This window comes from Capricornis sumatraensis, chromosome 8, assembly GCF_032405125.1.
Source record: "Capricornis sumatraensis isolate serow.1 chromosome 8, serow.2, whole genome shotgun sequence".
NCBI classification, from domain to species: domain Eukaryota; kingdom Metazoa; phylum Chordata; class Mammalia; order Artiodactyla; family Bovidae; genus Capricornis; species Capricornis sumatraensis.
Window position 1 is genome coordinate 39,059,033 of NC_091076.1, and position 21,584 is coordinate 39,080,616.

Here is a 21,584-nt window from a genome sequence, read left to right on the forward strand (position 1 = left end):
TAATGCTTTTACGTTATGGGAAGAACAGCCCCCAGCCCTGCCCTTGGTGTCAGCAGATGAGGCCTAGCGGGGACTGCTGCACCACTGCAGAAATCCATCAGGTCACCTAACTCCCTAAACTATTCCTAAGGCTACACCCAACTATAAATAAGAATTGGATGATTCCTGACTTTAATACTAGCCTCATTTTCATTAGTGAAATAGTAACAAAAAAGGTTTAGGATTTGGGTCATCTAACAAATAAGACATCTCTTCTCACTCATGCAATGGTCTTAGTCAATAACCTCTCTGAAACTTTTTGTTTAAGTACAAATGGAAATTGAAGATTATTTGGTCAACCTCATGTGCTTCTTCAAGAAACAAATGGGATCAAAGATTAAAAACTACGAAAAACAAACAAACAAAAACACTCTCTGCAAACTGTAAAAGGATACAGTTAGGCTAATATTAAAAATTTGCAATATTAATAATGGCAACCCTTACTGGGCACTTTCTTTGCTTAGCCATTGTACTAAGGGTTTAATTCACATTATTTCATTTAAATCACAAACTTAAAAAAGATCTGTATAATATCTAATTTTAGAGAGGAAGAAACTGAGGTACAGAGAAGTTAAGCATCTTCCCAAGACAGCAAGTGTTAGAGCCAGGATACAGACATAGATTTTTTTAAGTAGCTAAAACTCTGAATCTGAGCCAAAGTGCACTAGAATGAGAGTCTGGCCCTACTAGGTTATGTTTTACTACTTAACCACTTCTGATCCCGGCCACTTCAGTTTTCTTAGAAATGATGTGCATGTGAAATCACTCAGTGGTGTCCAACTCTGTGCGACTCGATGGACTACAGCCTGACAGGCCCCTCTGTCCATGGGATTCTCTAGGTAAGAATACTGGTGTAGTTTGCCATGCCCTCCTCCAGAAGATCTTCCTGACCCAGGAATTGAACCCATGTATTTTATATCTCTTGCACTGGCAGGTGGGTTCTTTACCACTATAGCACCACCTGGAAAGCCCCTTATAAAGAACATGGGGTGTTAAAATCTGCCTTCCTTACCTTACAAAGTAGTAATGAGAAAAAAATCTAGTTTACACTGCTTTGAGAACTGAAATAAGATAGACAAAGATAAGGAAAATATAAGGCAGAAATAAGAGTGCAATGGTCATTTCAGCGGTAGCAATAATAAAAACATTAGTACAGTATATTTTCTGGTTTCTATACATAATAAAAACTACAGTCTCTACTGTTTTTAAGCATGTTCCTGCTAAATAAAAATATCTAAATGAAGCTTTAAAGAGTACAGTCTTTTCTACAATGCAGAAATACAAAGGATTATAAGAGACTATTATGAACAACTATATGGCAATAAAATGGATAACCTGGAAGAAATGGACAGATTCTTAGAAAAGCTCAATCTGAACCAGGAATAAATAGAAACAGAAATTATGAACAAATAGAAATTATGAACAACCCAATTACAAGCACTGAAATTGAAGCTGTGACCAAAATCTTCCCCAAAACAAAAGCCCAGGACCAGATGGCTTCACAGGAGAATTCTATCAAACATTTAGAAAAGAGCTAATGCCTATCCTCCTAAAACTCTTTCAAAAAATTGCAGAGGAAGCAACACTTCCAAACTCATTCTACAAGGCCACCCTCACCCTGATACCGAAACCTTACAAAGACAACACAAAAAAGAAAACTACAGGACAATATCACCGATGAACATAGATGCAAAAATCCTCAACAAAATTTTAGCAAACAGAATTCAGCAACACATCAAAAAGCTCATACACCATCATCAAGTTGGGTTTATTCCAGGAATGTAAGGATTCTTCAATATATTCAAATCAATCACTGTAATATACCATATTAACAAATTGAAAAATAAAAACCATATGATAATCTCAATAGATGCAGAAAAAGCCTTTGACAAAATCCAGCACCCATTTATGATTAAAACTCTTCGAAAAATGGGCATAGAAGGAACCTACCTCAACAGAGTAAAGGTCATATATGATAAGCCCACAGCAAACATTATTCTCAATGTTGAAAAACTGAAAGCATTCCCCCTAAGATCAGGAATAAGACAAGGGTGTCCACTTTGACCACTATAATTCATCATAGTTCTGGAAGTCCTAGCTTCAGCAATCATAGAAGAAAAAAAAATAAAAGGAATCCAGATCAGAAAAGATCTGCTCTCCCTGTTTGCAGATGACATGATACTGTACATAGAAAACCCTAAAGATAGTATCAGAAAGTTACTAGAGCTAATCAGTGAATTTAGCAAAGCTGCAGGATACAAAGTCAGTACATAAAAATCACTTGCATTTCTATATACTAACAATGAAAAATCAGAAAGAGTAATTAAGGAATTAATCCCATTCACCACTGCAACAAAAAGAATTAAATATCTAGGAAAAAACTTACCCAGGAGACATAAGAAATGTACACAGAAAATTATAAGACACTGATGAAAGAAATAAAAGATGACATAAACAGATGGAGAGATATTCCATGTTCCTGGATAGGAAGAATCAACATTGTGAAGATGACTATACTGCCAAATGCAACCTACAGATTCAATGTGATCCCTATGAAATTACCAAAGGCATTTTTCACAGAATTAGAACAAAAAATGTCACAATTCATATGGAAACATAAAAGACCCTGAATAGCCAAAGCAGTCTTGAGAAAGAAGGCTGGAGCTGGAGGAATCAACATTCCTAACTTCATATTATACTACAAAGCTACAGTCATCAAGACAGCATGGTACTGGCACAAAAACAGAAATATAGACCAATGGAACAAGATATAAAGCCCAGAAATAAACCCATGCACCTATGGGTACCTTATTTTTCACAAAGGAAGCAAGAATATACAATGGGGGCAAAGACAGCCTCTTCAATAAATGGTGCTGGGAAAACTGGACAGCTACATGTAAAAGAACGAAATTAGAACACTTTCTGACACCATACACAAAGGTAAACTCAAAATGGATTAAAGGCCTACATTTAAGACAACTCTTAGAGAAAAACATAGGCAGAACACTTGATGACATAAATCAAAGCAAGATCCTCTATGACCAACCTCCTAGAGCAATGGGAATAATAACAAAAGTACACAAGTAGGACCTGATAAAACTTAAACCTTTTGCACAGCAAAAGAAACTATAAGCAAGGTAAAGAGACAACTCTTAGAATGGAAGAAAATAATAGCAAATGAAACAACTGGCAAAGGATTAATTTCCAAAATACACAAGCAGCTCATACAACTCAATGCCCCAAAAATAAACAACCCAATCAAAAAGTTGGAAAAAGACCTGAAAGACATTTCTCCAAAGACATACAGATGGCTAACAAACACATGAAAAGATGCTCAACATATGCAAATCAAAACACAATGAGATATCACTGCACACGGGTCAGAATGGCCCTCATCAAAAAGTCTACAAACAATAAGTGCTGGAGAGGGAGTAGAGAAAAGGGAACGCTCTTGCACTGTTGGTGGGAATGTAAATTGATACAGCTACTCTGGAAGATGGTATGGAGATTCCTTAAAAAAAAAACTAGGAATAAAACCACATTACCCAGCAATCCCACTGCTAGGCATATACCCTGAGGAAACCAAAACTGAAAAAGAAACATGTGTCCCATTGTTCACTGCAGCATAATTTACCATATCTAGAACATGGAAGCAACCTGGCTGTCCATCAATAGATGAATGGATAAAGATATGGTTCATATACACAATGGAATATTACTCAGCCATAAAAAGGAACGTGTCTGAGTCAGTTCTAGTGAGGTGGATGAACCTAGAGCCTATTATACAGAGTGAAGTGAGTCAGAAAGAGAAAGATAAATACTGTATTCTAATGCACATATACAGAATCTAGAAAAATGCTACTGAAGAATTTATTTACAGGGGAGCAATGGAGAAACAGACGTAGAGAATAGACTTATGGACTTGGGGAGAGTGGAGGAGAGGGTGAGATGTATGGAAAGAGTAACATGGAAACTTACATTACCATATGTAAAATAGATAGCCAATGGGAATTTGCTGTGTGTTTCAGGAAACTCAAACAGGGGCTCTGTATCAACCTACAGGGGTTGGGATGGGAGGGAGATGGGAGGGAGGTTCAAAAGGGAGGGGATATATGTATACTTATGGCTGACTCATGATACAGTTTGACAAAAAAACAATAAATTCTGTAAAGCAATTATCCTTTAATAAAAAAAAGAAAAAAAGAGTACAGTACAGTCTTTTCTACTATTAGTTCATTAAAGACTTTCTGTGCTTGATGTGTGTGATTTTTTGTTGTTGTTACTTGGAGGAAGAGTGCAACCCTGAACAACAGTCTGCTTTTGTGTTCTGTAACAAAAAACTATTGGGGCCCTATTTTTGCAGTTTACAGAGTAGGTGAGGAAAGTGGGCGTGGCAGAGGATGGGGTTTACTCCATTGTATCATAACATATATCTGTGCTAATACCCCATTCTGATGAGTCAACACAAACATTTTACAATGAGCAATATTGAAACAAAGACCAGGCATCCTGCACCTGGCGTTAATGTTTCATAGACTCCAGATGCCTATGCACAGAAATCACAAGACCAGCAGTCAAAGAAATGCAAACTGCACGCAAGAGCAAGAAAACAAGATACCAAGATTTTGCCTTTTGTTCAAAAACAAAAGTGACAATTCCATTCTATTTTACCAGGAATCTGCAAACATTCATTCAGATCTAGGCTGTTGCAATTATCCAGGTTGCTTCAGATATAGTTTTTTTTTTTTTTTTCTTTTCCGTCCTCTTTAGGTTGAACATCTCTATAGATTATGTGCCATCTTTATTCCTTTACTAATAGAAATTCCATTAATAGCCTTGTTCATATTCTTCAGAAGGAAATAGACTAAAAACTGGGGTGTTACTAGACACAAGTGCAAAGCAAGGCTAAGAGCAATAAAATAGAAAAAGAAATCTGACATGATTGAGAATGATGAGTCAAGTAATATTTAGAATCCGGAAAGGACAAAACACACTTGGAACACCGTGAACTAGGACTGAAACTCATCACTGAACAAACCCTATTTAGAGCTGACCTAAGCTTACGATGGTTTAAATTCAACATCCAGGGGCTGGAGGCAGGGTCTGTGAAAGTGATGGTGGAGCAGGACAGACAGGTTTCAAGGATGTTTGAGACAAGAAGGATTATTTCCTCATTATCATCTCACTGCTGCCTAAGTTCTTACATTTTAAGTATTAATCAGTACATACAGAATTGTTTAGCAAACATCATATTTAAGACAGTGTACTTAGGACTGTAGTATGTAGGCAGAAGAAACACATGTGGTTTTTTGTTCATTTTCTTTAAAAAAAAAAAAACTTTTATTGGTGTATAGTTGCTCTACAAGGTCATATTAGCTTCTACTGGATAACAAAATGAATCAGCCCTGGTAGTGATTTAGTCATTAAGTCATGTTTGACTCTTGTGACCTGTAGCCCACCAGGCTCCTCCATCCATGGGATTTCCCAGGTAAGAATATGAGAGTGGATTGCCATTTCCTTCTTCAGGGGATCTTCCTGTATCTTCTAGGCCCGGGAATTGAACTCAGTCTCCTGCATTGAAGGTGGATTCTTTACCAACTGAGCCACCAGGGAAGCCCTCTGTGTGTGTACACATATACCGCCTCCCTTCCAGATTTACTTCCCAAGGAAACACATGGTTTTGCTCTACAAAGAGTTTACTGCATCATATGAAAACAAGAGAAATCCTTGTAATATAAAACAGAGACACATCACAAGAGATACAGGCAAAGAACCGCAATGGGGGTGAAGGGGAAAGGCAGATGGAATTAGGCTTTGAAGGCCTGGTTTTTTTCATGGTCATAGCATCTATGTGATTTTTAAACAAGGTACTGATCCTCTAAAATGAAGATATTAATATAAGGGCCACTTGATGTTGGTATTATGATGATAAAACAAGAAAGTGTCGATTAAAGCAGTATGGATGTAGGTTTCCTACTCTTATTTTTCTTCAAGGAGTGCTAATCAGGGTTGAAATAATGAGGCAGAAGGTATATCATCTGGTTACACTGTGTGAGGCAAGTCCCATGGAAGGAAATGTGAGTTGTCTTAAAAGATGGAACTTCACTTTGTGGCTCTATAACTGTTCCGTTCTTCTTTTTCTGATTGACCTATAGGATTCTTACCTTAAATAGACGATCCATCTCTCATCTTTGTTGTTCCTGATATTCCTTCTGAATGCTCAAAGAGGAAGATGAGGACTCGAGGAAAACTGATGAATATGCCTCACTCCATGCTATTCTTTCGTGCCTCAGGGCCTTCACACCTACTGTGGCAGCCTCACTCATTTCTTCACCTGACAAACCACTGTTTTAAAACCATCTCAAGCCCTCTCTCCTCTTTTTATTATTCCTCGGTCATCTTTCCTCTCCATTCAAGCACATGGGTCACGTCCACCTTGCTGCATTTACTGTGGTTTGTATATCCCTCGATTGCTGCTTTCAGCATGCTATGCAGCAGTTGTTTTGGTTTCAGTGATTTTCCCCTTATTCGAGTGAACCCATTAAAAAAATGAGCTCTGGAGCCAGATAACTAGTTTCAAGGTCTGGCCTTTCCATTTATTAGCTGTGTTATCAGGAGGAAGTTACTTAACCTCTGTAAATTTTGTAAAGTGGAAATGACAGTGCCCACATCAGAGAGTTGTTGACAGAATTGGATGAAATATATGTGAAGGACTTAGAACAGTACGTGACACACGATAGGTGCTCAGCATTTACTATTGCTTTTATACTCAAGTACCAAGTCTGGGATGTGTCAGAAAGGATGTACTAATTGTTTGCTAAAGAAATTAATGTGCATTTCAAGACTAAATATTTGGCAAAGAATGATTTATTTGCTTAGTTTGCAGTGGCTTTGCAAAATATGTATAATTGCTATACTGTTTTGATAATAGATGTATATTACATATATCTGTGTATGTACATGTGCAATATTAAATTACAATTGTGACAAATACTATGAACAACTCACACAAGACAGTATTCAAGTGTGTGGTACAGATATATATGTAATTGTTCATTTAATGTTTGTCTCATCCACTTGAATCTAAATGCCCTCAAGGTAGGGTTTGAACTCATGCTGTTTATTGCTATCTGCCCTGGCACATTACATAATTTCTGATACATAAAATATATTTGATAAATACTGGTTGAACGAAAGATCAGATGGAAAATGAACCATCTTTACACAATTTGTAAACATCTTTATGATTCCTTTTTACTTGCCCTCTTCCTTCATCATCAAATTCTGTTTGATCTTCATAACCCAACGGAGATCCATGAAGCTTGGCAGCCCTTTATTCTTAGAGCAATTCATGGGTACTTAAGGCACTCAACAAGGTCCATTTGAAAATTCCTGGTGGGCAGAATTCCATATAAGTATCATCAGGGGTTCTGCTGATGTAACCATTTTAGCATTTCAACCAGTGCTTGGCAATCTGCATGACCTTCACATGAGACCAAAACCAAACACGGTGGCTAGCAGCACAAGGAAAACCAGTTTTGTGCATTTCAGCAAAAGACAGTAAAGTTCCAGCTGGGCAAGGGGTAAGGCAGTGTCTGCCAAAGCGATGGTGAGACAAGTTGGCGTGCACTTTCAGGCTTTATCCTGTGTTTCCTCTCTCCAACGTGTATTTTAGGTTGCACATGGAGGTTCTCTTGGGAAGATTATATCTTGAGATTTTATGTAAGGTTTATTATTAGTACACAACTGCACTGGCTGAAACACTGCTTGTGATCTATGGCTTATTGTGAGTGTGAGAGATGATCCAGACGAGCCAGGTGGCCCCGTATTCTAATGCTGTGTTAGTAATCCACATTTACAGGAGATGCACAGACAGCTTGTGAAGATTTCAGGTCAGTGTTTCTAAGATCAGCTACATCAAAGTATGTCTACACTTCCTAAATATCTTTCATCTCTCAGTGTTTCATTTTAAAAGGCAACAAATCTATTTTAAAGAAGATAATTATGTCAATATAGTTTTTAATTCCCTTAATATGCTTAATGCATCATTGTGAAGATGTGTAGTTTAAGAATATAGCTGGATATCCTAAAAAATGAAGGGTCTCATTAGCCAAGAATGTCACACACTCAGTTATGTATATGTGTGTAAATGTGTGTGTGTGTATGAAATGCATATCACTGGGTTTAAAAAGTACATAAAATATGGAATAAATGAAGCTCCTTCCTGAGATCTAAATTATATATTCTAAAACTAAATAGAGGTTCAGTTTAAACAGAATTATTTTCAACTGGTAGCAATATTTTAACAATGGCTATGCTTTCTAAAAGTAGTCCTCATAAAATTATGATGACATAATGATACATTTAATGCAAGACTTGGAAGCAATCTGAGAAGATTTGAGAGATTGGCAAATTCCTAATATTGTTAGGAAAAGATGTAGAAGAGTCAAATGAAGAAAATATGAATAGAACTTGAATATGCCTATGTAAATGTCTGCAATATGGGGGCCCAGGCACGAGAATGGAAGAATAGTAGCCCATGGGCTACAGTAACCGAAACCAAGTCTATTTTTCCCCAGAAAGGTCCATCTTCTGCACTAACACATTACACTCCCACCATCGCAGCCACTGCAGGGCTTCAGTCAGGGTTTATTGTTATCTCCAGATGTATTTGAGTAGAAACAATTTCATGAAGTCAGTATAGACAAAGCTGGTGATGAAAACTGCCGTGTAGTAACTAGAAATGATGGAACTGGAGACACTCCGTTGATTTCATTCATTCCGCCCATGCTCACCAAGCGCTCTGTTGTGCTAAGCACTATGGTAGACCCTAGGAATAGATACAACCTATATTCAAGGAGTTTGATACATGAAAACAAAAAACCAACAAATACTGCTTCCTTTTTCAAACGTATTTTTCTTTTCTCCTTAACTCCAAGAAGTTGCAAACAAAACGAAACAAAAAACCAACAAATATTGCTTCCTTTTTCGAATGTATTTTTCCTTTCTCCTTAACTCCAAGAAGTTGCAATATAATACAAGAAAGAAAATACAATTGCAAGAAAATACAATTAAATAATTTGGTTGATAGATGGGAGGTGACTGAGATCTCAAGGAATTGAGATAGGAGAAAATAGCTCTGTCTAGCCAGAGAAAGTTCTACAAAGGAGGAGACACCTGAGCTTCACCAGGGGTATCATAACCTCCACGAGAAAACAAAGGAGGATGAGTTTAATAAAGATAGGAGAAGCAAACTTTACACAGCAGAGTCCAGCTCAAAGTAGAATAATTATAACTTTATCTGATTTAGAAAGCTTCCCACCAAGAATGGTTTAAACCCTTGCAAAAACTATGTCTTATGTCCTCGACAATTAAGATAAACTTACAGAGATCCAACCAGAAAACAGTATTCAATGAGGAGAACTTTAAATCTTTAAAACAGGTGATTCCTCAGTTACCGAGGAAAACATAATGAAATCTAACTTGAGTCAGTTGAAAACAACTTGTATTTCAAAGAAGACTGAAACCAACTCTAGGTCATAAATAATGTTTTTCTTAAGGAATTCCAAATAACTCTTTGCAGGTCTTAATTTTAAAGAGTGTTCTCTTATTTTTAATAGATTATCTCAATCCTTCAAAAAAAGATCTACTTAAAGAATCACGTATTTCTATATTCTTCTTGCAGGTCCCATTCAGCCCACCTCAGCCTATCAAATGTAGCCAGCCTGTTCTTCTGGTTTGATCATTATAAGCACAGACATTATATCTGCAGTGGAAAACACAGTGACACTCACTCACTTATTAATGCACCTTATGTGTCTATGCACTTTCAAAATACAAATTTCTAAACCATCTTTACAAATCTCTAAGTAGAGTATCGCTACTTTTCTAAAGGAACAGACACACTTTTCAGGGAGAGGCTTTATGGTAGATTTTACTTGGCTAAGCAAAGAATCAGAATATAAAACTAACTTTTGGCTTCCTGATCTAAGTATCAATCCCACTGCAAAAAGATATTCAAGCCATTCTAAGTGCGTTTGGGGGAACCAGCCAGGAAATACATACTGTAGACTGTTTCAAATGTTAATATGAAGCATATCAATCTTGCGCCCTTTTTCTACTACTTGTTACTATTAGAAACTCTCTTCAGTAGGGTAAGTTTCCCTGGACCACTGTTCATTTTTCTCACCAATCAATATTTAACCCTTTAATCATTCAGATTTCATACAGAGCAAAAAAAGACATATTTTTCTCAAACAAGAACTACAAAGAAGATACCACATCTTTAAATGCATAGAATATATGCATTTTACCTATAGCTATAAAGCAAGAAATAGCAGGAAAGTGAAAGAGTCTCTAGGAAAATAAAAGGAAATGTCCCTTACCGGAATAAATGCATGTTGCATAGCTTGTTCACATTGTTTTAAAGAAGCAATAGTATCCCACAGAAGCTGATAATTTTCAGCCCGAGAAGCACTTGGCCGCTGCATGGCGAAAGCTAGTAACACTCAAACTGAGCTCAAAGAACCCAGTTGAAGAAGGAAGGGAAAAAAAAAAAAAAAACCCTGCAGATCTGTTACATAAACTTCTTAATTAGATCTGCTACACAAACTGCTATCTTAAGACTTTCAAAAAAAAAGTTAATCAGAACATTTCTTTTGGGGGATAACTGGGCATGACTTGAACAGAGACAGATGTTTTCATTGGGAAGGATTTTCGTTCCCACACTTGTGAAAAGCAATCCCATCAGTGTTGCCCTGTCTTTACACGGATCTGGCGAAACTGCACATACCATAAGTGTGTGGGGGGAAAGAAGTAGGAGGGAGAGAAATGTAAAAAAAAAAATATTTCCACCAGAAGATTTGGGTGGCAGGCCCCGGAGGTAGAATTTGAATAGCTTGTGAAAAGTAGTAAAATTGAAGGGAGTGGGGTGTACACACACACACACACACACACACACACACACACACACACACACACACAGGCTGGTGTCTACACTTGTCTGCTCTGTGTGAAATACGTGCCTTCTCACAGTGTCATTTAATATGTCCAATTTTTATCTCAGTTTAGCTATGATCTAGATGTGATATATTTTTCATCTATAGGTTATTACTGCCTTTATTAACTGCAGTTATTTTGCTAGGGTTATTTCTAAAAACTAGCTAGAAAATCTTTGAGTACAACAGGAGTCAATAATTTATCTTAAAATCCAAGAGTAATTAGAAGACCTTTCTATTGTTTCATATGTTAGGTAAAAGGCACATTTAGTTCTTCTTCTAGGTAGAATTTACATAAACAATGACAGGAAAAGTGAACCTTCAAATATTCCAGGGACCTGCAAGTGGGCTACACATCACTGGAATATGTTAATTCAAAAGAAGTTGCTTGCACACTTTAGCAAAAAGGTATGTAGGAAGGCTCAGTCATTCAGTTGTGTCTAACTTTTCGCAACACCCCTCCTCCCTGGACTATAGCCCCCCAGGATCCTCCCTCCATGGAATTTTCCAGGCAAGAATACTGGAGTGGGTAGCCATTCTTTTCTCCAGAGGATCTTCCTGACCCAGGGATTGAATCGGCATCTTCTGCATTGGCAGGCAGGTTCTTTACCACTGAGCCACCTGGGAAGCCCAACAAAAGGTGTAAGTTGAACCTAAGTAAAAACTGAACAACAGCATAGAGCAACATACTTTGAATGTTCCTTCCCTTAAGACAGGAGCCCACAAGGTAACGTGCGGCTCCACTAGCCCTTAGACTGTGAGATCACTGAGGCAAGGGATAATGCACCTTGTAAGGCACTAAGCACTTTCAAGTTCCAAAGGAATTTATGTTCTCAGGACTAATTACACAGCCAACAATGGGGATATCTATTCATGTCTTTTTAGGAGTAAGGGGTAAGCTGAGGGCAATACGTAGCCTGATGAGTAACTTGTGCTTTTAATTGACCTAGAAAATCCAAGGAGTGTAAAACAAGGTACAAATTGTAGAAAACAGCGTGATAACATAAATGAAGGATTTTTGGCTGTATTATTTTTAGAAGAGCTGCATGATTTGGGTTACCTAGATTTTCTGCATTTGTACCCTGGTGATGGTGGGTGAGTTCATACTAATGACCTTGCTGTGTGCGAGTCTCAAAGGCAAAGTTTGCCTCTTATCTCATTTATTTTTCAATTCTGAACTGAAGGAATTGCAGGTAGAACTGATCTTTCAAAATTTCTACCTGGGCTAATTTGCAAGGAGGCTGCTTTTCCTTAATATTTCATGAGTACACACCAGAAGGCTCCTGCCATTAGACAATTTGTTTTTAGGTATCAATTCTAGCAGCCTTCTCTTCCCCCATTCATGGTGTTCTTCTGTTCAGCTCACACCCACAGGCCCTCCTCCGCTGGCCCTATACTCTCCCATCTGCCCCAGCCACATGCTCCTTCCTCGTACAGTCGACCAGCCAGCCCCCAACTCCCAGAAAGTGCTCCTTCACTAGCAGGTATGTGTATTTCCGATCAAACAAGAGGAAAATAAAAGTTGTTTTCTAAGTGGCCCTCCAAAATATGCTTTCTGAATACCCTGAACAAATATTCATCGTTACTCCAGACCTCAGTCTCTGGGTCTTCTGTCCTGCCTTGGACTTCTTCTACCTATTGTTTATCAGAGTCCTTCTTGTGTTTTTCATTTAAGCAGCATCGTTTAAAAGATTCTTCTTTCCTTACTCGTTGGCCAAAAGGTAGAGAATCCACAGTCTGCATGTAGAAACTCTACATGAAAAACCCTCTCGGAATCATGCATTTATTCACTTATTGATCCAAGAAGTATATCAAGTACCTCCCATGAGCTACATTTTTTCACTGTATTATGGGCAAATGGATATATCAGATGTTGATTTTTGTTTTTAAGGAGCTTAGAGTTTAATTGAAAGGATGATACATGGGCACAAATAACAAAAAAGACAAGTTAAAAAGGGGCAGGTGTCATAGAAGAGCTGGTATAAACTATTTATAAAATAATGAAAAAGAAAAGTTACATCAACTAGGAAAATTAGGGAAAATTAGGGCAGCTTCATAGAGGATTTAGCACTTGGCTAGAGATTGAAGTTAGGGTATAATTTGGACTTGCAGAGACAGGTTCCTCAAGAAGAAGAGCTAGAATAAAGGGTCAGAGTGGGAAAGATCATTACTAGTTGTTTCGGGGAAAAAAAGAAAAACCATGACCCCAAGGCTCAGATGATAAAGAATCCACTTGCAATGCAAGAGACCTGACTTGGATCCCTGAGTCAGGAAGATCCCTTGGAGAAGAGCATGGCAACCCACTCAAGTATTTTTGCCTGGAGAATTCCATGGACAGAGGAGCCTGGTGGGCTATAGTACATGGGGTCACGAAAAGTCAGACACAACTGAGCAACTAACACTTTGGCTATTTCATGATTGTTATTGGAGTCAAGTAACAACTATTGAATACAATTATTATTCTTGAATAAAATGTCAGTAGCTTCCTGTTCTTAATGCTAATCAATCTTAGCTTTAACCAATTCTTAGAGCATCAGTGTGCATGAATTCAGTGAAACTAAATCTCATGAGAGAGTAAATGTCATATATTTATTCCTTACTCTTGAAGATAAGAATATTGATATACTTTGGAGGGTTTAGGGACTTCCCTGCTGGCTCAGACGGTAAAGCATCTGTCTACAATGCGGGAGACCTGGGTTCAATCCCTGGGTTGGGAAGATTCCCTGGAGAAGGAAATGGCAATCCACTCCAGTACTATTGCCTGGAAAATCCCATGGACAAAGGAGCCTGGTAGGCTACAGTCCATGGGGTCGCAAAGACTCGAACACGACTGAGAGACTTCACTTCACTTGGAGGGTTTAGGGGGCTCAGTCGTTTCAGTCATATTGCTTTTTTGTTTATTCAGTACATATATCATGTTTTTTACTCATACCCAATCACTTCTGTAAGTTCTAAACTCTATTACCTTCGATATTCAAGTGGAGTCCACCAGGAGTCTTAACCTGATCTAATATTTGATGTAATTCAATTTGGCGCAGTTTAACAAACATTTATTGAGCTCTACTATGTGCTAAGTAAGCACTAAGATAAAAAGATAAATATTATATAATGTCAATTCTCTACTTATTTCCAACTGCCCCTCAGTATGCATTTACCTCTGCCCACAGAGTAGAATGTTATACATATTTTCTTCTTGTGAGCACAATGCCTGATATGTATGGGCTACTATTTTCTGTTAAATCCTCAGTCACTAGGCCATATGTCCATAATATTGAAATACCTCTAAATTAGACTAATGGACTCAGAATGTTAAAAGTACTGTTTATCTGGTCGTATTGCCATGCTCAAACAGGTCTGTATTTGAAAGCTTTCTGCTGGGCCTGGCTTAAATATAACTTCGTGACAACAGAAATGGAGCAATGATTTACATTTCTATCTGAAAAAAAAAACTGAACAAAATATATGAAACAATGAGCCAAATATGGACAGAGAAGAAACATCAGTGAACTCTGGGAGATAGGAAACAAACAAGATAAGTCCTGTGACTGCCCCGTTGACCACCTTGAATGTCTAGGCCACATCACAGAAAAATGGGATCCAGTTGGAACCCAGTGAACTTGCTGAATTGAGGATACAGAAATGGTTTTCTGTAGAAAACAAAGCAATAGGGGAAATAGACAAATTCATAATTATAATTGAAGTTTTCAATATACTGCTCTGAATAATTAATATACTAAGCAGTTACTGTCTATAAGGATATGTAAAACCTTTATGAAACCATCCATCAATTTAAGCTAATATACCTTTAAAAAACCTGGACTTCCCTGGTGGCTCAGCAGTTAAAAAATCCACCTGCAGAAACTGTGGGTTCAATCCCTGGGTCAGGAAGATTCCCTGGAGGAGGACATGGCAACCCACTATAGTAATCTTACCTGGAGAGTCCTATGGACAGAGGAGCCTGGAGGGCTACAGTTCATAGGGTTGCAAAGAGTCAGACATGACTGAAGTGACTGAGTATGCAACTTTAAAAACACATTCCACCCTACAACAGCAATCTTCACAAGTGCTCATGGAACATTTACCAAGATAGAGCATATTCTGAGCCATAGATCAAATTATAATAAATTTAAAAGAATTCAGGCCAAAGAAAATATATTCTCTTTCCATAGTAAAATTATTTCAACAACACAACAATTTCTGAAAATTCCCAAAATATTTGACAAGCAAATAACACACTTTTAAATTACCTACTGGCCAAAGAAGAAATCAAAAGTAAGTGAGAATGCATTTTGAACTGAATGAAATAAAACTACAATGTATCAACATTTTTGGATGCCCTTAAAGCAGTACTTAAGGAAAGAAGAACTATACACAAAAAAAGATCTTCATGACCCAGATAACCAAGATGGTGTGATCACTTACCTAGAGCCAGATATCCTGGAATGAGAAGTCAAGGGGGCATTAGGAAGCATCACTATGAACAAAGCTAGTAGAAGTGATAGAATTCCAGCTGAGCTATTTCAAATTCTAAAAGATGATGCTGTGAAAGTGCTGCATTCCATACGCAAGCAAATTTGGAAACTCAGCAGTGGCCACAGGACTGGAAAAGGTCAGTTTTCATTCCAATCCCAAAGAAAGGCAATGCCAAAGAATGTTTAAACTACTGCACAATTGCACTCATCTCACACACTACCAAAGTAATGCTCAAAATTCTCCAAGCCAGGCTTCAACAGTACGTGAACCATGAACTTCCAGATGTTAAAGCTGGACTTAGAAAAGGCAGAGGAACCAGAGATCAAATTGCCAACATCCACTGGATCATCAAAAAAGCAAGAGAGTTCCAAAAAAACATCTACTTCTGCTTTATTGATTATGCCAAAACCTTTGACTGGATCACAACAAACTGTGGAAAATTCTGAAAGAGATGGGAATACCAGACCACCTGACCTGCCTCCTGAGAAATCTGTATGCAGGTCAGGAAGCAACAGTTAGAACTGGACATGGAACAACAGACTGGTTGAAAATCGGGAAAGGAGTACATCAAGGCTGTATGCTGTCACCCTGCTTATTTAACTTATATGTAGAGTACATCATGCAAAATGCCAGGCTGGATGAAGCACAAGCTGGAATCAAGACTGCTGGGAGAAATCAATAACCCCAGATACTCAGATGACATCACCCTTAATGGCAGAAGGCAAAGAGGAACTAAAGAGCCTCTTGATGAATGTGAAAGAGTAGAGTGAAAAAGTTGGCTTAAAACTCCACATTCAAAATACTAAGATCATGGCACCCAGTCCCATCACTTCATGGCAAATAGATGGGGAAACAATGGAAACAGTGACAGACTTTATTTTGGGGGGGCTCCAAAATCACTGTAGGTAGTGACTGCAGCCATAAAATTAAAAGATGCTTGTTCCTTGGAAGAAAAGCTATGACCAACCTAGACAGCATATTAAAAAGCAGAGACATTACTCTGCCAAAAAAGGTCCATCTAGTCAGGGCTATGGTTTTCCCAGTAGTCATGTGTGGATTGAGAGTTGTACTACAAAGAAAGCTGAGCATCAAAGGACTGATGCTTTTGAACTGTGGTGTTAGAGAAGACTCTTGAGCCTCCTTTGGACTACAAGGAGATCCAACCAGTCAATCCTAAAGGAAATCAGTCCTGAATATTGATTGGAAGGACTGATGTTGAAGCTGAAACTCCCATACTTTGGCCAGTTGATGCAAAGAACTGACTCATTGGAAAAGGCACTGATGCTGGGAAAGACTGAAGTCAGGAGGAGAAGGGGATGATAGAGGATGAGATAGCTGGATGGCATCACTGACTCGATGGACAAGAGTTTGAGCAAGCTCTCGGAGTTGGTAATGGACAGGGAAGACTGGCATGCTGCAGTCCATGGGGTGGCAAATAGTCTGACATGACTGAGTTACTGAACTGAACTGACTGAAGGAAATAATAAATTTTCTGTGGTAGCTTAGATAGTAAAGAATCTGCTTGCAATGCAAGAGACTTGAGTTTGATCCCTGGGTCAGGAAGATCCCCAGGAGAAGGGGATGGCTACCCACTGCAGTATTTTTGCCTAGAGAATCCCATGGACAGAGGTGCCTGGCATGCTAGTAGACAGGCTCACAAAGAATCATACATGACTGAGCAACTAACACTATACATCACTAAACACTTATATTTGAAAAGAAAGAAAGTCTTACATTAATGATCTCAGCTTATACCTTATTAAAATAAAAAAAGAATCTATCAAATTGAAGCCAAATAAGACAGAAGAAAAGGGAAAAATAGAAAAAAATAAAACTAACAGCTACTTCTTTGAGAGTATCAATACAATTGAAAACCTGTTAGCAAGACTAATGAAAAAAAGAAAAATTTTCAAGCTTAGAAATGAGTGTAGCATCACTACAGATCCTATAGCCATGGAAGGTCTAATAAGGAAATCTTGGAAACAACTTTATACCAATATATTTGACCTCATATATGGAACAATTCCTTGAGAGTTTTAAGCTACTAAAGTTCACTCCAGAAAAATAAGTAATCTAAATAGCCATGCCATATTTCTAACAAAGTTTTTATTTTTAATTAAAAACTTAACCCCCAGGAAACTCCAGGACCAGATGCCTTCTGATGAATTCCATTTAAGAAAAAAAAAAAAAAAACATTAATTCTACATAAATTTTTTCAGAGAACTGAAGAGGAAAAAAAATACAAGTTGCTTTTTTTTTTTTTTTTTTTTTGAGGCCATCAATAGCTTGGTACCAAACTAGATGAAAGTATTAGAAGAAAAGCAAATATTCACATGCCCTCATTGCTGCTTTGTTGCTCCATCATATCTGACATTTTTGCTACAACATGGACTGTATTCCACCGGGCTCCTCTGTCCACGGGATTTCCCAGGCAAGAATACTGGAGTGGGTTGCCATTTCATTCACCAGGGGACCTTCCTGACCCAGGGATTGAACCCACATTTCCTGCTTGAAAGGCCTGTTCTTTGCCACTGAGCCACCAGGGAAGCCCATGCCCTCATTAATATATATGAAAAAAAATTCTAAACAAATTTTAGCAAACTGAATCCAATAACATATAAAGGGAGTAATACATCATAATCAAGTAGGTTTAACCCTTAAAAATGACCTAATATAATTCACCATATTACAAACATCTAAAGAAAAAAAGAAGAAAGGAAAAAAACCTGTGCTCAATAGGCACAAAGAAAACACTTTGCAAAAACCAATATCAATTCCTGGTTAAGGAAAGGAAAAAAATCTCTCAGGACAAAATAAGGATGCCCCTTCTTACTATTTCTGTTCAGCATTCTAGAACCTTTCTATCTGAAAGGTTCTAGACAGTTAAACAGGTCAAGAAAAAATGTTGGAAAAGAAAAAAATAAAAGTATCTTTCTTTACTTTTGACATAACTGTCTATGTAGAAAATCTGGAATCTAAACTTCAGAATTTATAAGTGAGCTTAGCAAAATAGCAGAACATAAGATCAGTATACAACAACCAATTTATTTCTCTTTACCAGCAATAAATAAATGAAAAATAAAACGATAATACTATTTACCATAAGGTTATAAACATAAAAAACTTAGGGATACACTTTATAAAATATTTATAAGCCATGTGCACTGAAAACCACAAACCTTTCCTCAGTGAAATTAAAGACATACTAATGGAGAGACACATGAAGTTCCTGGGTAATAAGACTCAATATTGTTAAGATGTCATACACTGAAAATTATAGGTTCAGTACCATGCATACCCAATCAAAACCCCTACAAGGTTATCTGTTTGCTTATTTGTTTGTTTCAGAGAAACGTACAAGCTGATTCTAAAATTATAGGGAAAGCCAAAGAATCTAGACTAGCCAAAACAACTTTGAAAAATAAAAATAAAATCAGAGAAACAATATTACCTGTTTTCTAGACTTATTGTACAGCTAAAGGTAATCAAACAACTCGGCACTCGTGAACAGATAAACAGATCAGTGGAATAGAATAAGTCTTTCCAAGTGACACCAGTGGTAAAGAAGCCACCTGCCAATGCAGGAGACAAAAGAGACTCAGATTTGATCCCTGGGTCGAGAGGATTCCCTGGAGGAGGAAATGACAACCCACTCCAGTATTCTTGCCTGGAGAATCCTATGGAGAGAGGATCCTGGAGGGCTACAGTCCATGGGGTAGCAAAGAGTCAGACATGATTGAAGCAACTTAGCATGTACACAACAGACTAGAAACTCCAGGAATCAACCCACACACCTGTAGCCAACTGATTTTCAACAAAAGTGCAAAGGCAATTCATTAAAGAAAAGGTAATCTTTTCAACAAATGTTGGCACAATAATTAGATACCCATATGCAAACTAACAAACTTTGATGTATACCTCTTACTACATAAAAACTCAAGATAGAATATAGAACTACATATAAAGCCTAAAATGGAACTTCTAAAACACAGAATATCTTTGTGATCTAAAGATATTTGGTGTTAGATACGACACCAAAAGCACAACCATAAGAGAAAAATAATTGAAAAATTGGACACTGACAAATGGAAATTTTCTGTTCCATGAAACATTGTCAGGAGAATGAAAAGACAAGTCAGAAAATGCAAGCAAAGTTACAAACTATATATTTAATATAGGATTTGTTTCTAAAATATATGAGGAACTCTCAAAGCTAATAATAAAAGAGTTAAAAAGGAGCAAAGCATTTTAATAGACACCATAAATGAAGATAATATGTCTCAAATGAGCCTGTGAAAGAGTAACACTATTATTAGAGAAATAAAAATACTCCCACACTCCAATTAGAAGGAATAATACTAAAAAAAAAAACTGACCATATCAATGATTCATTAAGATGTATAATATTGGACTCCTCATATACTGCTGGTGGGAATATGAATGGTTTCACGGGTTCTTAAAAAGTTAAACACGTACCTTCTAAGATTTAACCATTCTACTACTCCTAGGTATTTATCCAAGACAAATGAAAGTATATGCTGATTTGAAGGCTTATATAAAAACATTTATAGCAGCCTAATTTGTAATAGTAAAAAGCTGGAAACAAGTGAGTGGGTAAGTAAATTGTGATATATCCAAACAAAGGAATGATATTCAGCACCAAAACGGAATGAACTATTGATACCCACAACATATGGGTGAATCTCAAAGTAGTCATGTTGAATGAAAGAAGAAGAAAGGACATATACTGCATGGTCCCATTTATACAGACTGTAAGAAATGTTGGCTGACCTATAGGGATGGCAAGGAGAGACTGCTGATGGGGAGGTACGATGGGCAGAGGGAGGGAGTGGGCTGGAGGCATTACAAAGAGGTACGAAGAAACTTCTGAGGGTGAAGGATATGTTCATTATCATAAGTGGATAGTTTCATATGTCAAAACATCAATTTATAGATCTTAAATATGCACAGTTCATTGAATATCAATTAGACATCATTGAAGCTACTTTGAAAATTTCCTTAAAAAGTTCCTAGAAAAATAACCAGAAAGTCTCACTTTCCTGGGCTTTATCCAAAGTAATGATTTCTGTTAGCATTTAATGTTATAATCTGATAGGTTGATCCATCTCCCTAGGGTGGGGAGGTGGTTAGAAAGCACTGACTTTCCTGCAGGAAGGAAAGCAAAGAATATGAAAAAGTTCAACCAGAGGAAAGAGCTGAGATATCATATCCAGGAGCTTTACTCTTAGCTATGATTCTTGCCCTGATTAGCAGCAAGAACTTGGTTCTGTCATTTTGCTTTGACAAGCTCCAATCACTCATCTAAAAATACAGAAGTTAGACTCAATCATCCCTCAAATGTCCTTCAGAGGCTCTAATTCAGTGATTTATGGATAGACTTTAATCCTCAATAATCTCCTTTTTTCTCTCAACTAAGAATTTATAAGTATGGCCTTAAACTAAAAATATCCCATGTGATTTTGAAATGTGCATTATGGCCCTTGCTGATAATCTTTTTAGAAAGAGAGTAAACTCTTGAGGGTGGGCCCCTTCATCTTAAAATTTCTGGTTTTCTCTTCTCATAATACTTCAAGTTCAGAGCCTACATTGTAATAATGATATTGTGATTGCTATTAAAATTATAAGGATAGAAAACTACTATCATACTTCTTAGGAAACTACTTTCCCATGCAGCAGCCATCTTATTTCCATGAAGATATTATTTTCAATTTACAGATACAGAAATAGGACCACAGAAGCTACCATTAGCTTGCTTCACCACATACCAACCACACAACCTTGGACAAGATCCTTAGTTTCTCTTTGCTTCTGTTGCTTCTCTGTAAATTTGAGATTATAACAGTACTTGCCTCATAGGATTGTTGAGGATTAAATGAGTTAATATTTGTAAAACTTTAGATTGGAGACTAGCACACAGTTATCACTATTTTTCTTTGAGAAATTAATTTCATTTTAATGTATTAATATAATAAGTAAGCATTAAATAGTTAAGTATGGACAGAGAAGTCTGGCGGCTTATAGTCCATGGGGTCGCAAAGAGTTGGACAGACTGAG

At 37.3% G+C, this 21,584-nt stretch overlaps 1 protein-coding gene across 11 annotated transcripts in view; it reads right to left on the bottom strand.

The window, feature by feature from the left end:
* The window catches only part of DLG2 (discs large MAGUK scaffold protein 2), a 1,427,929-nt gene that overhangs the window by 896,304 nt on the left and 510,041 nt on the right, over positions 1-21,584 (bottom strand). For 4 of the 11 annotated variants that reach the window (XM_068976938.1, XM_068976937.1, XM_068976934.1 and 1 more), the window contains exon 1: positions 10,425-10,529. The exons of the other annotated variants lie outside the window; for them this stretch is intronic. In XM_068976938.1, coding sequence (XP_068833039.1) covers positions 10,425-10,529 — 105 coding nt within the window. Of the gene's footprint in view, positions 1-10,424; positions 10,530-21,584 lie in introns of those variants that run through there. 11 annotated transcript variants of the gene reach the window in all.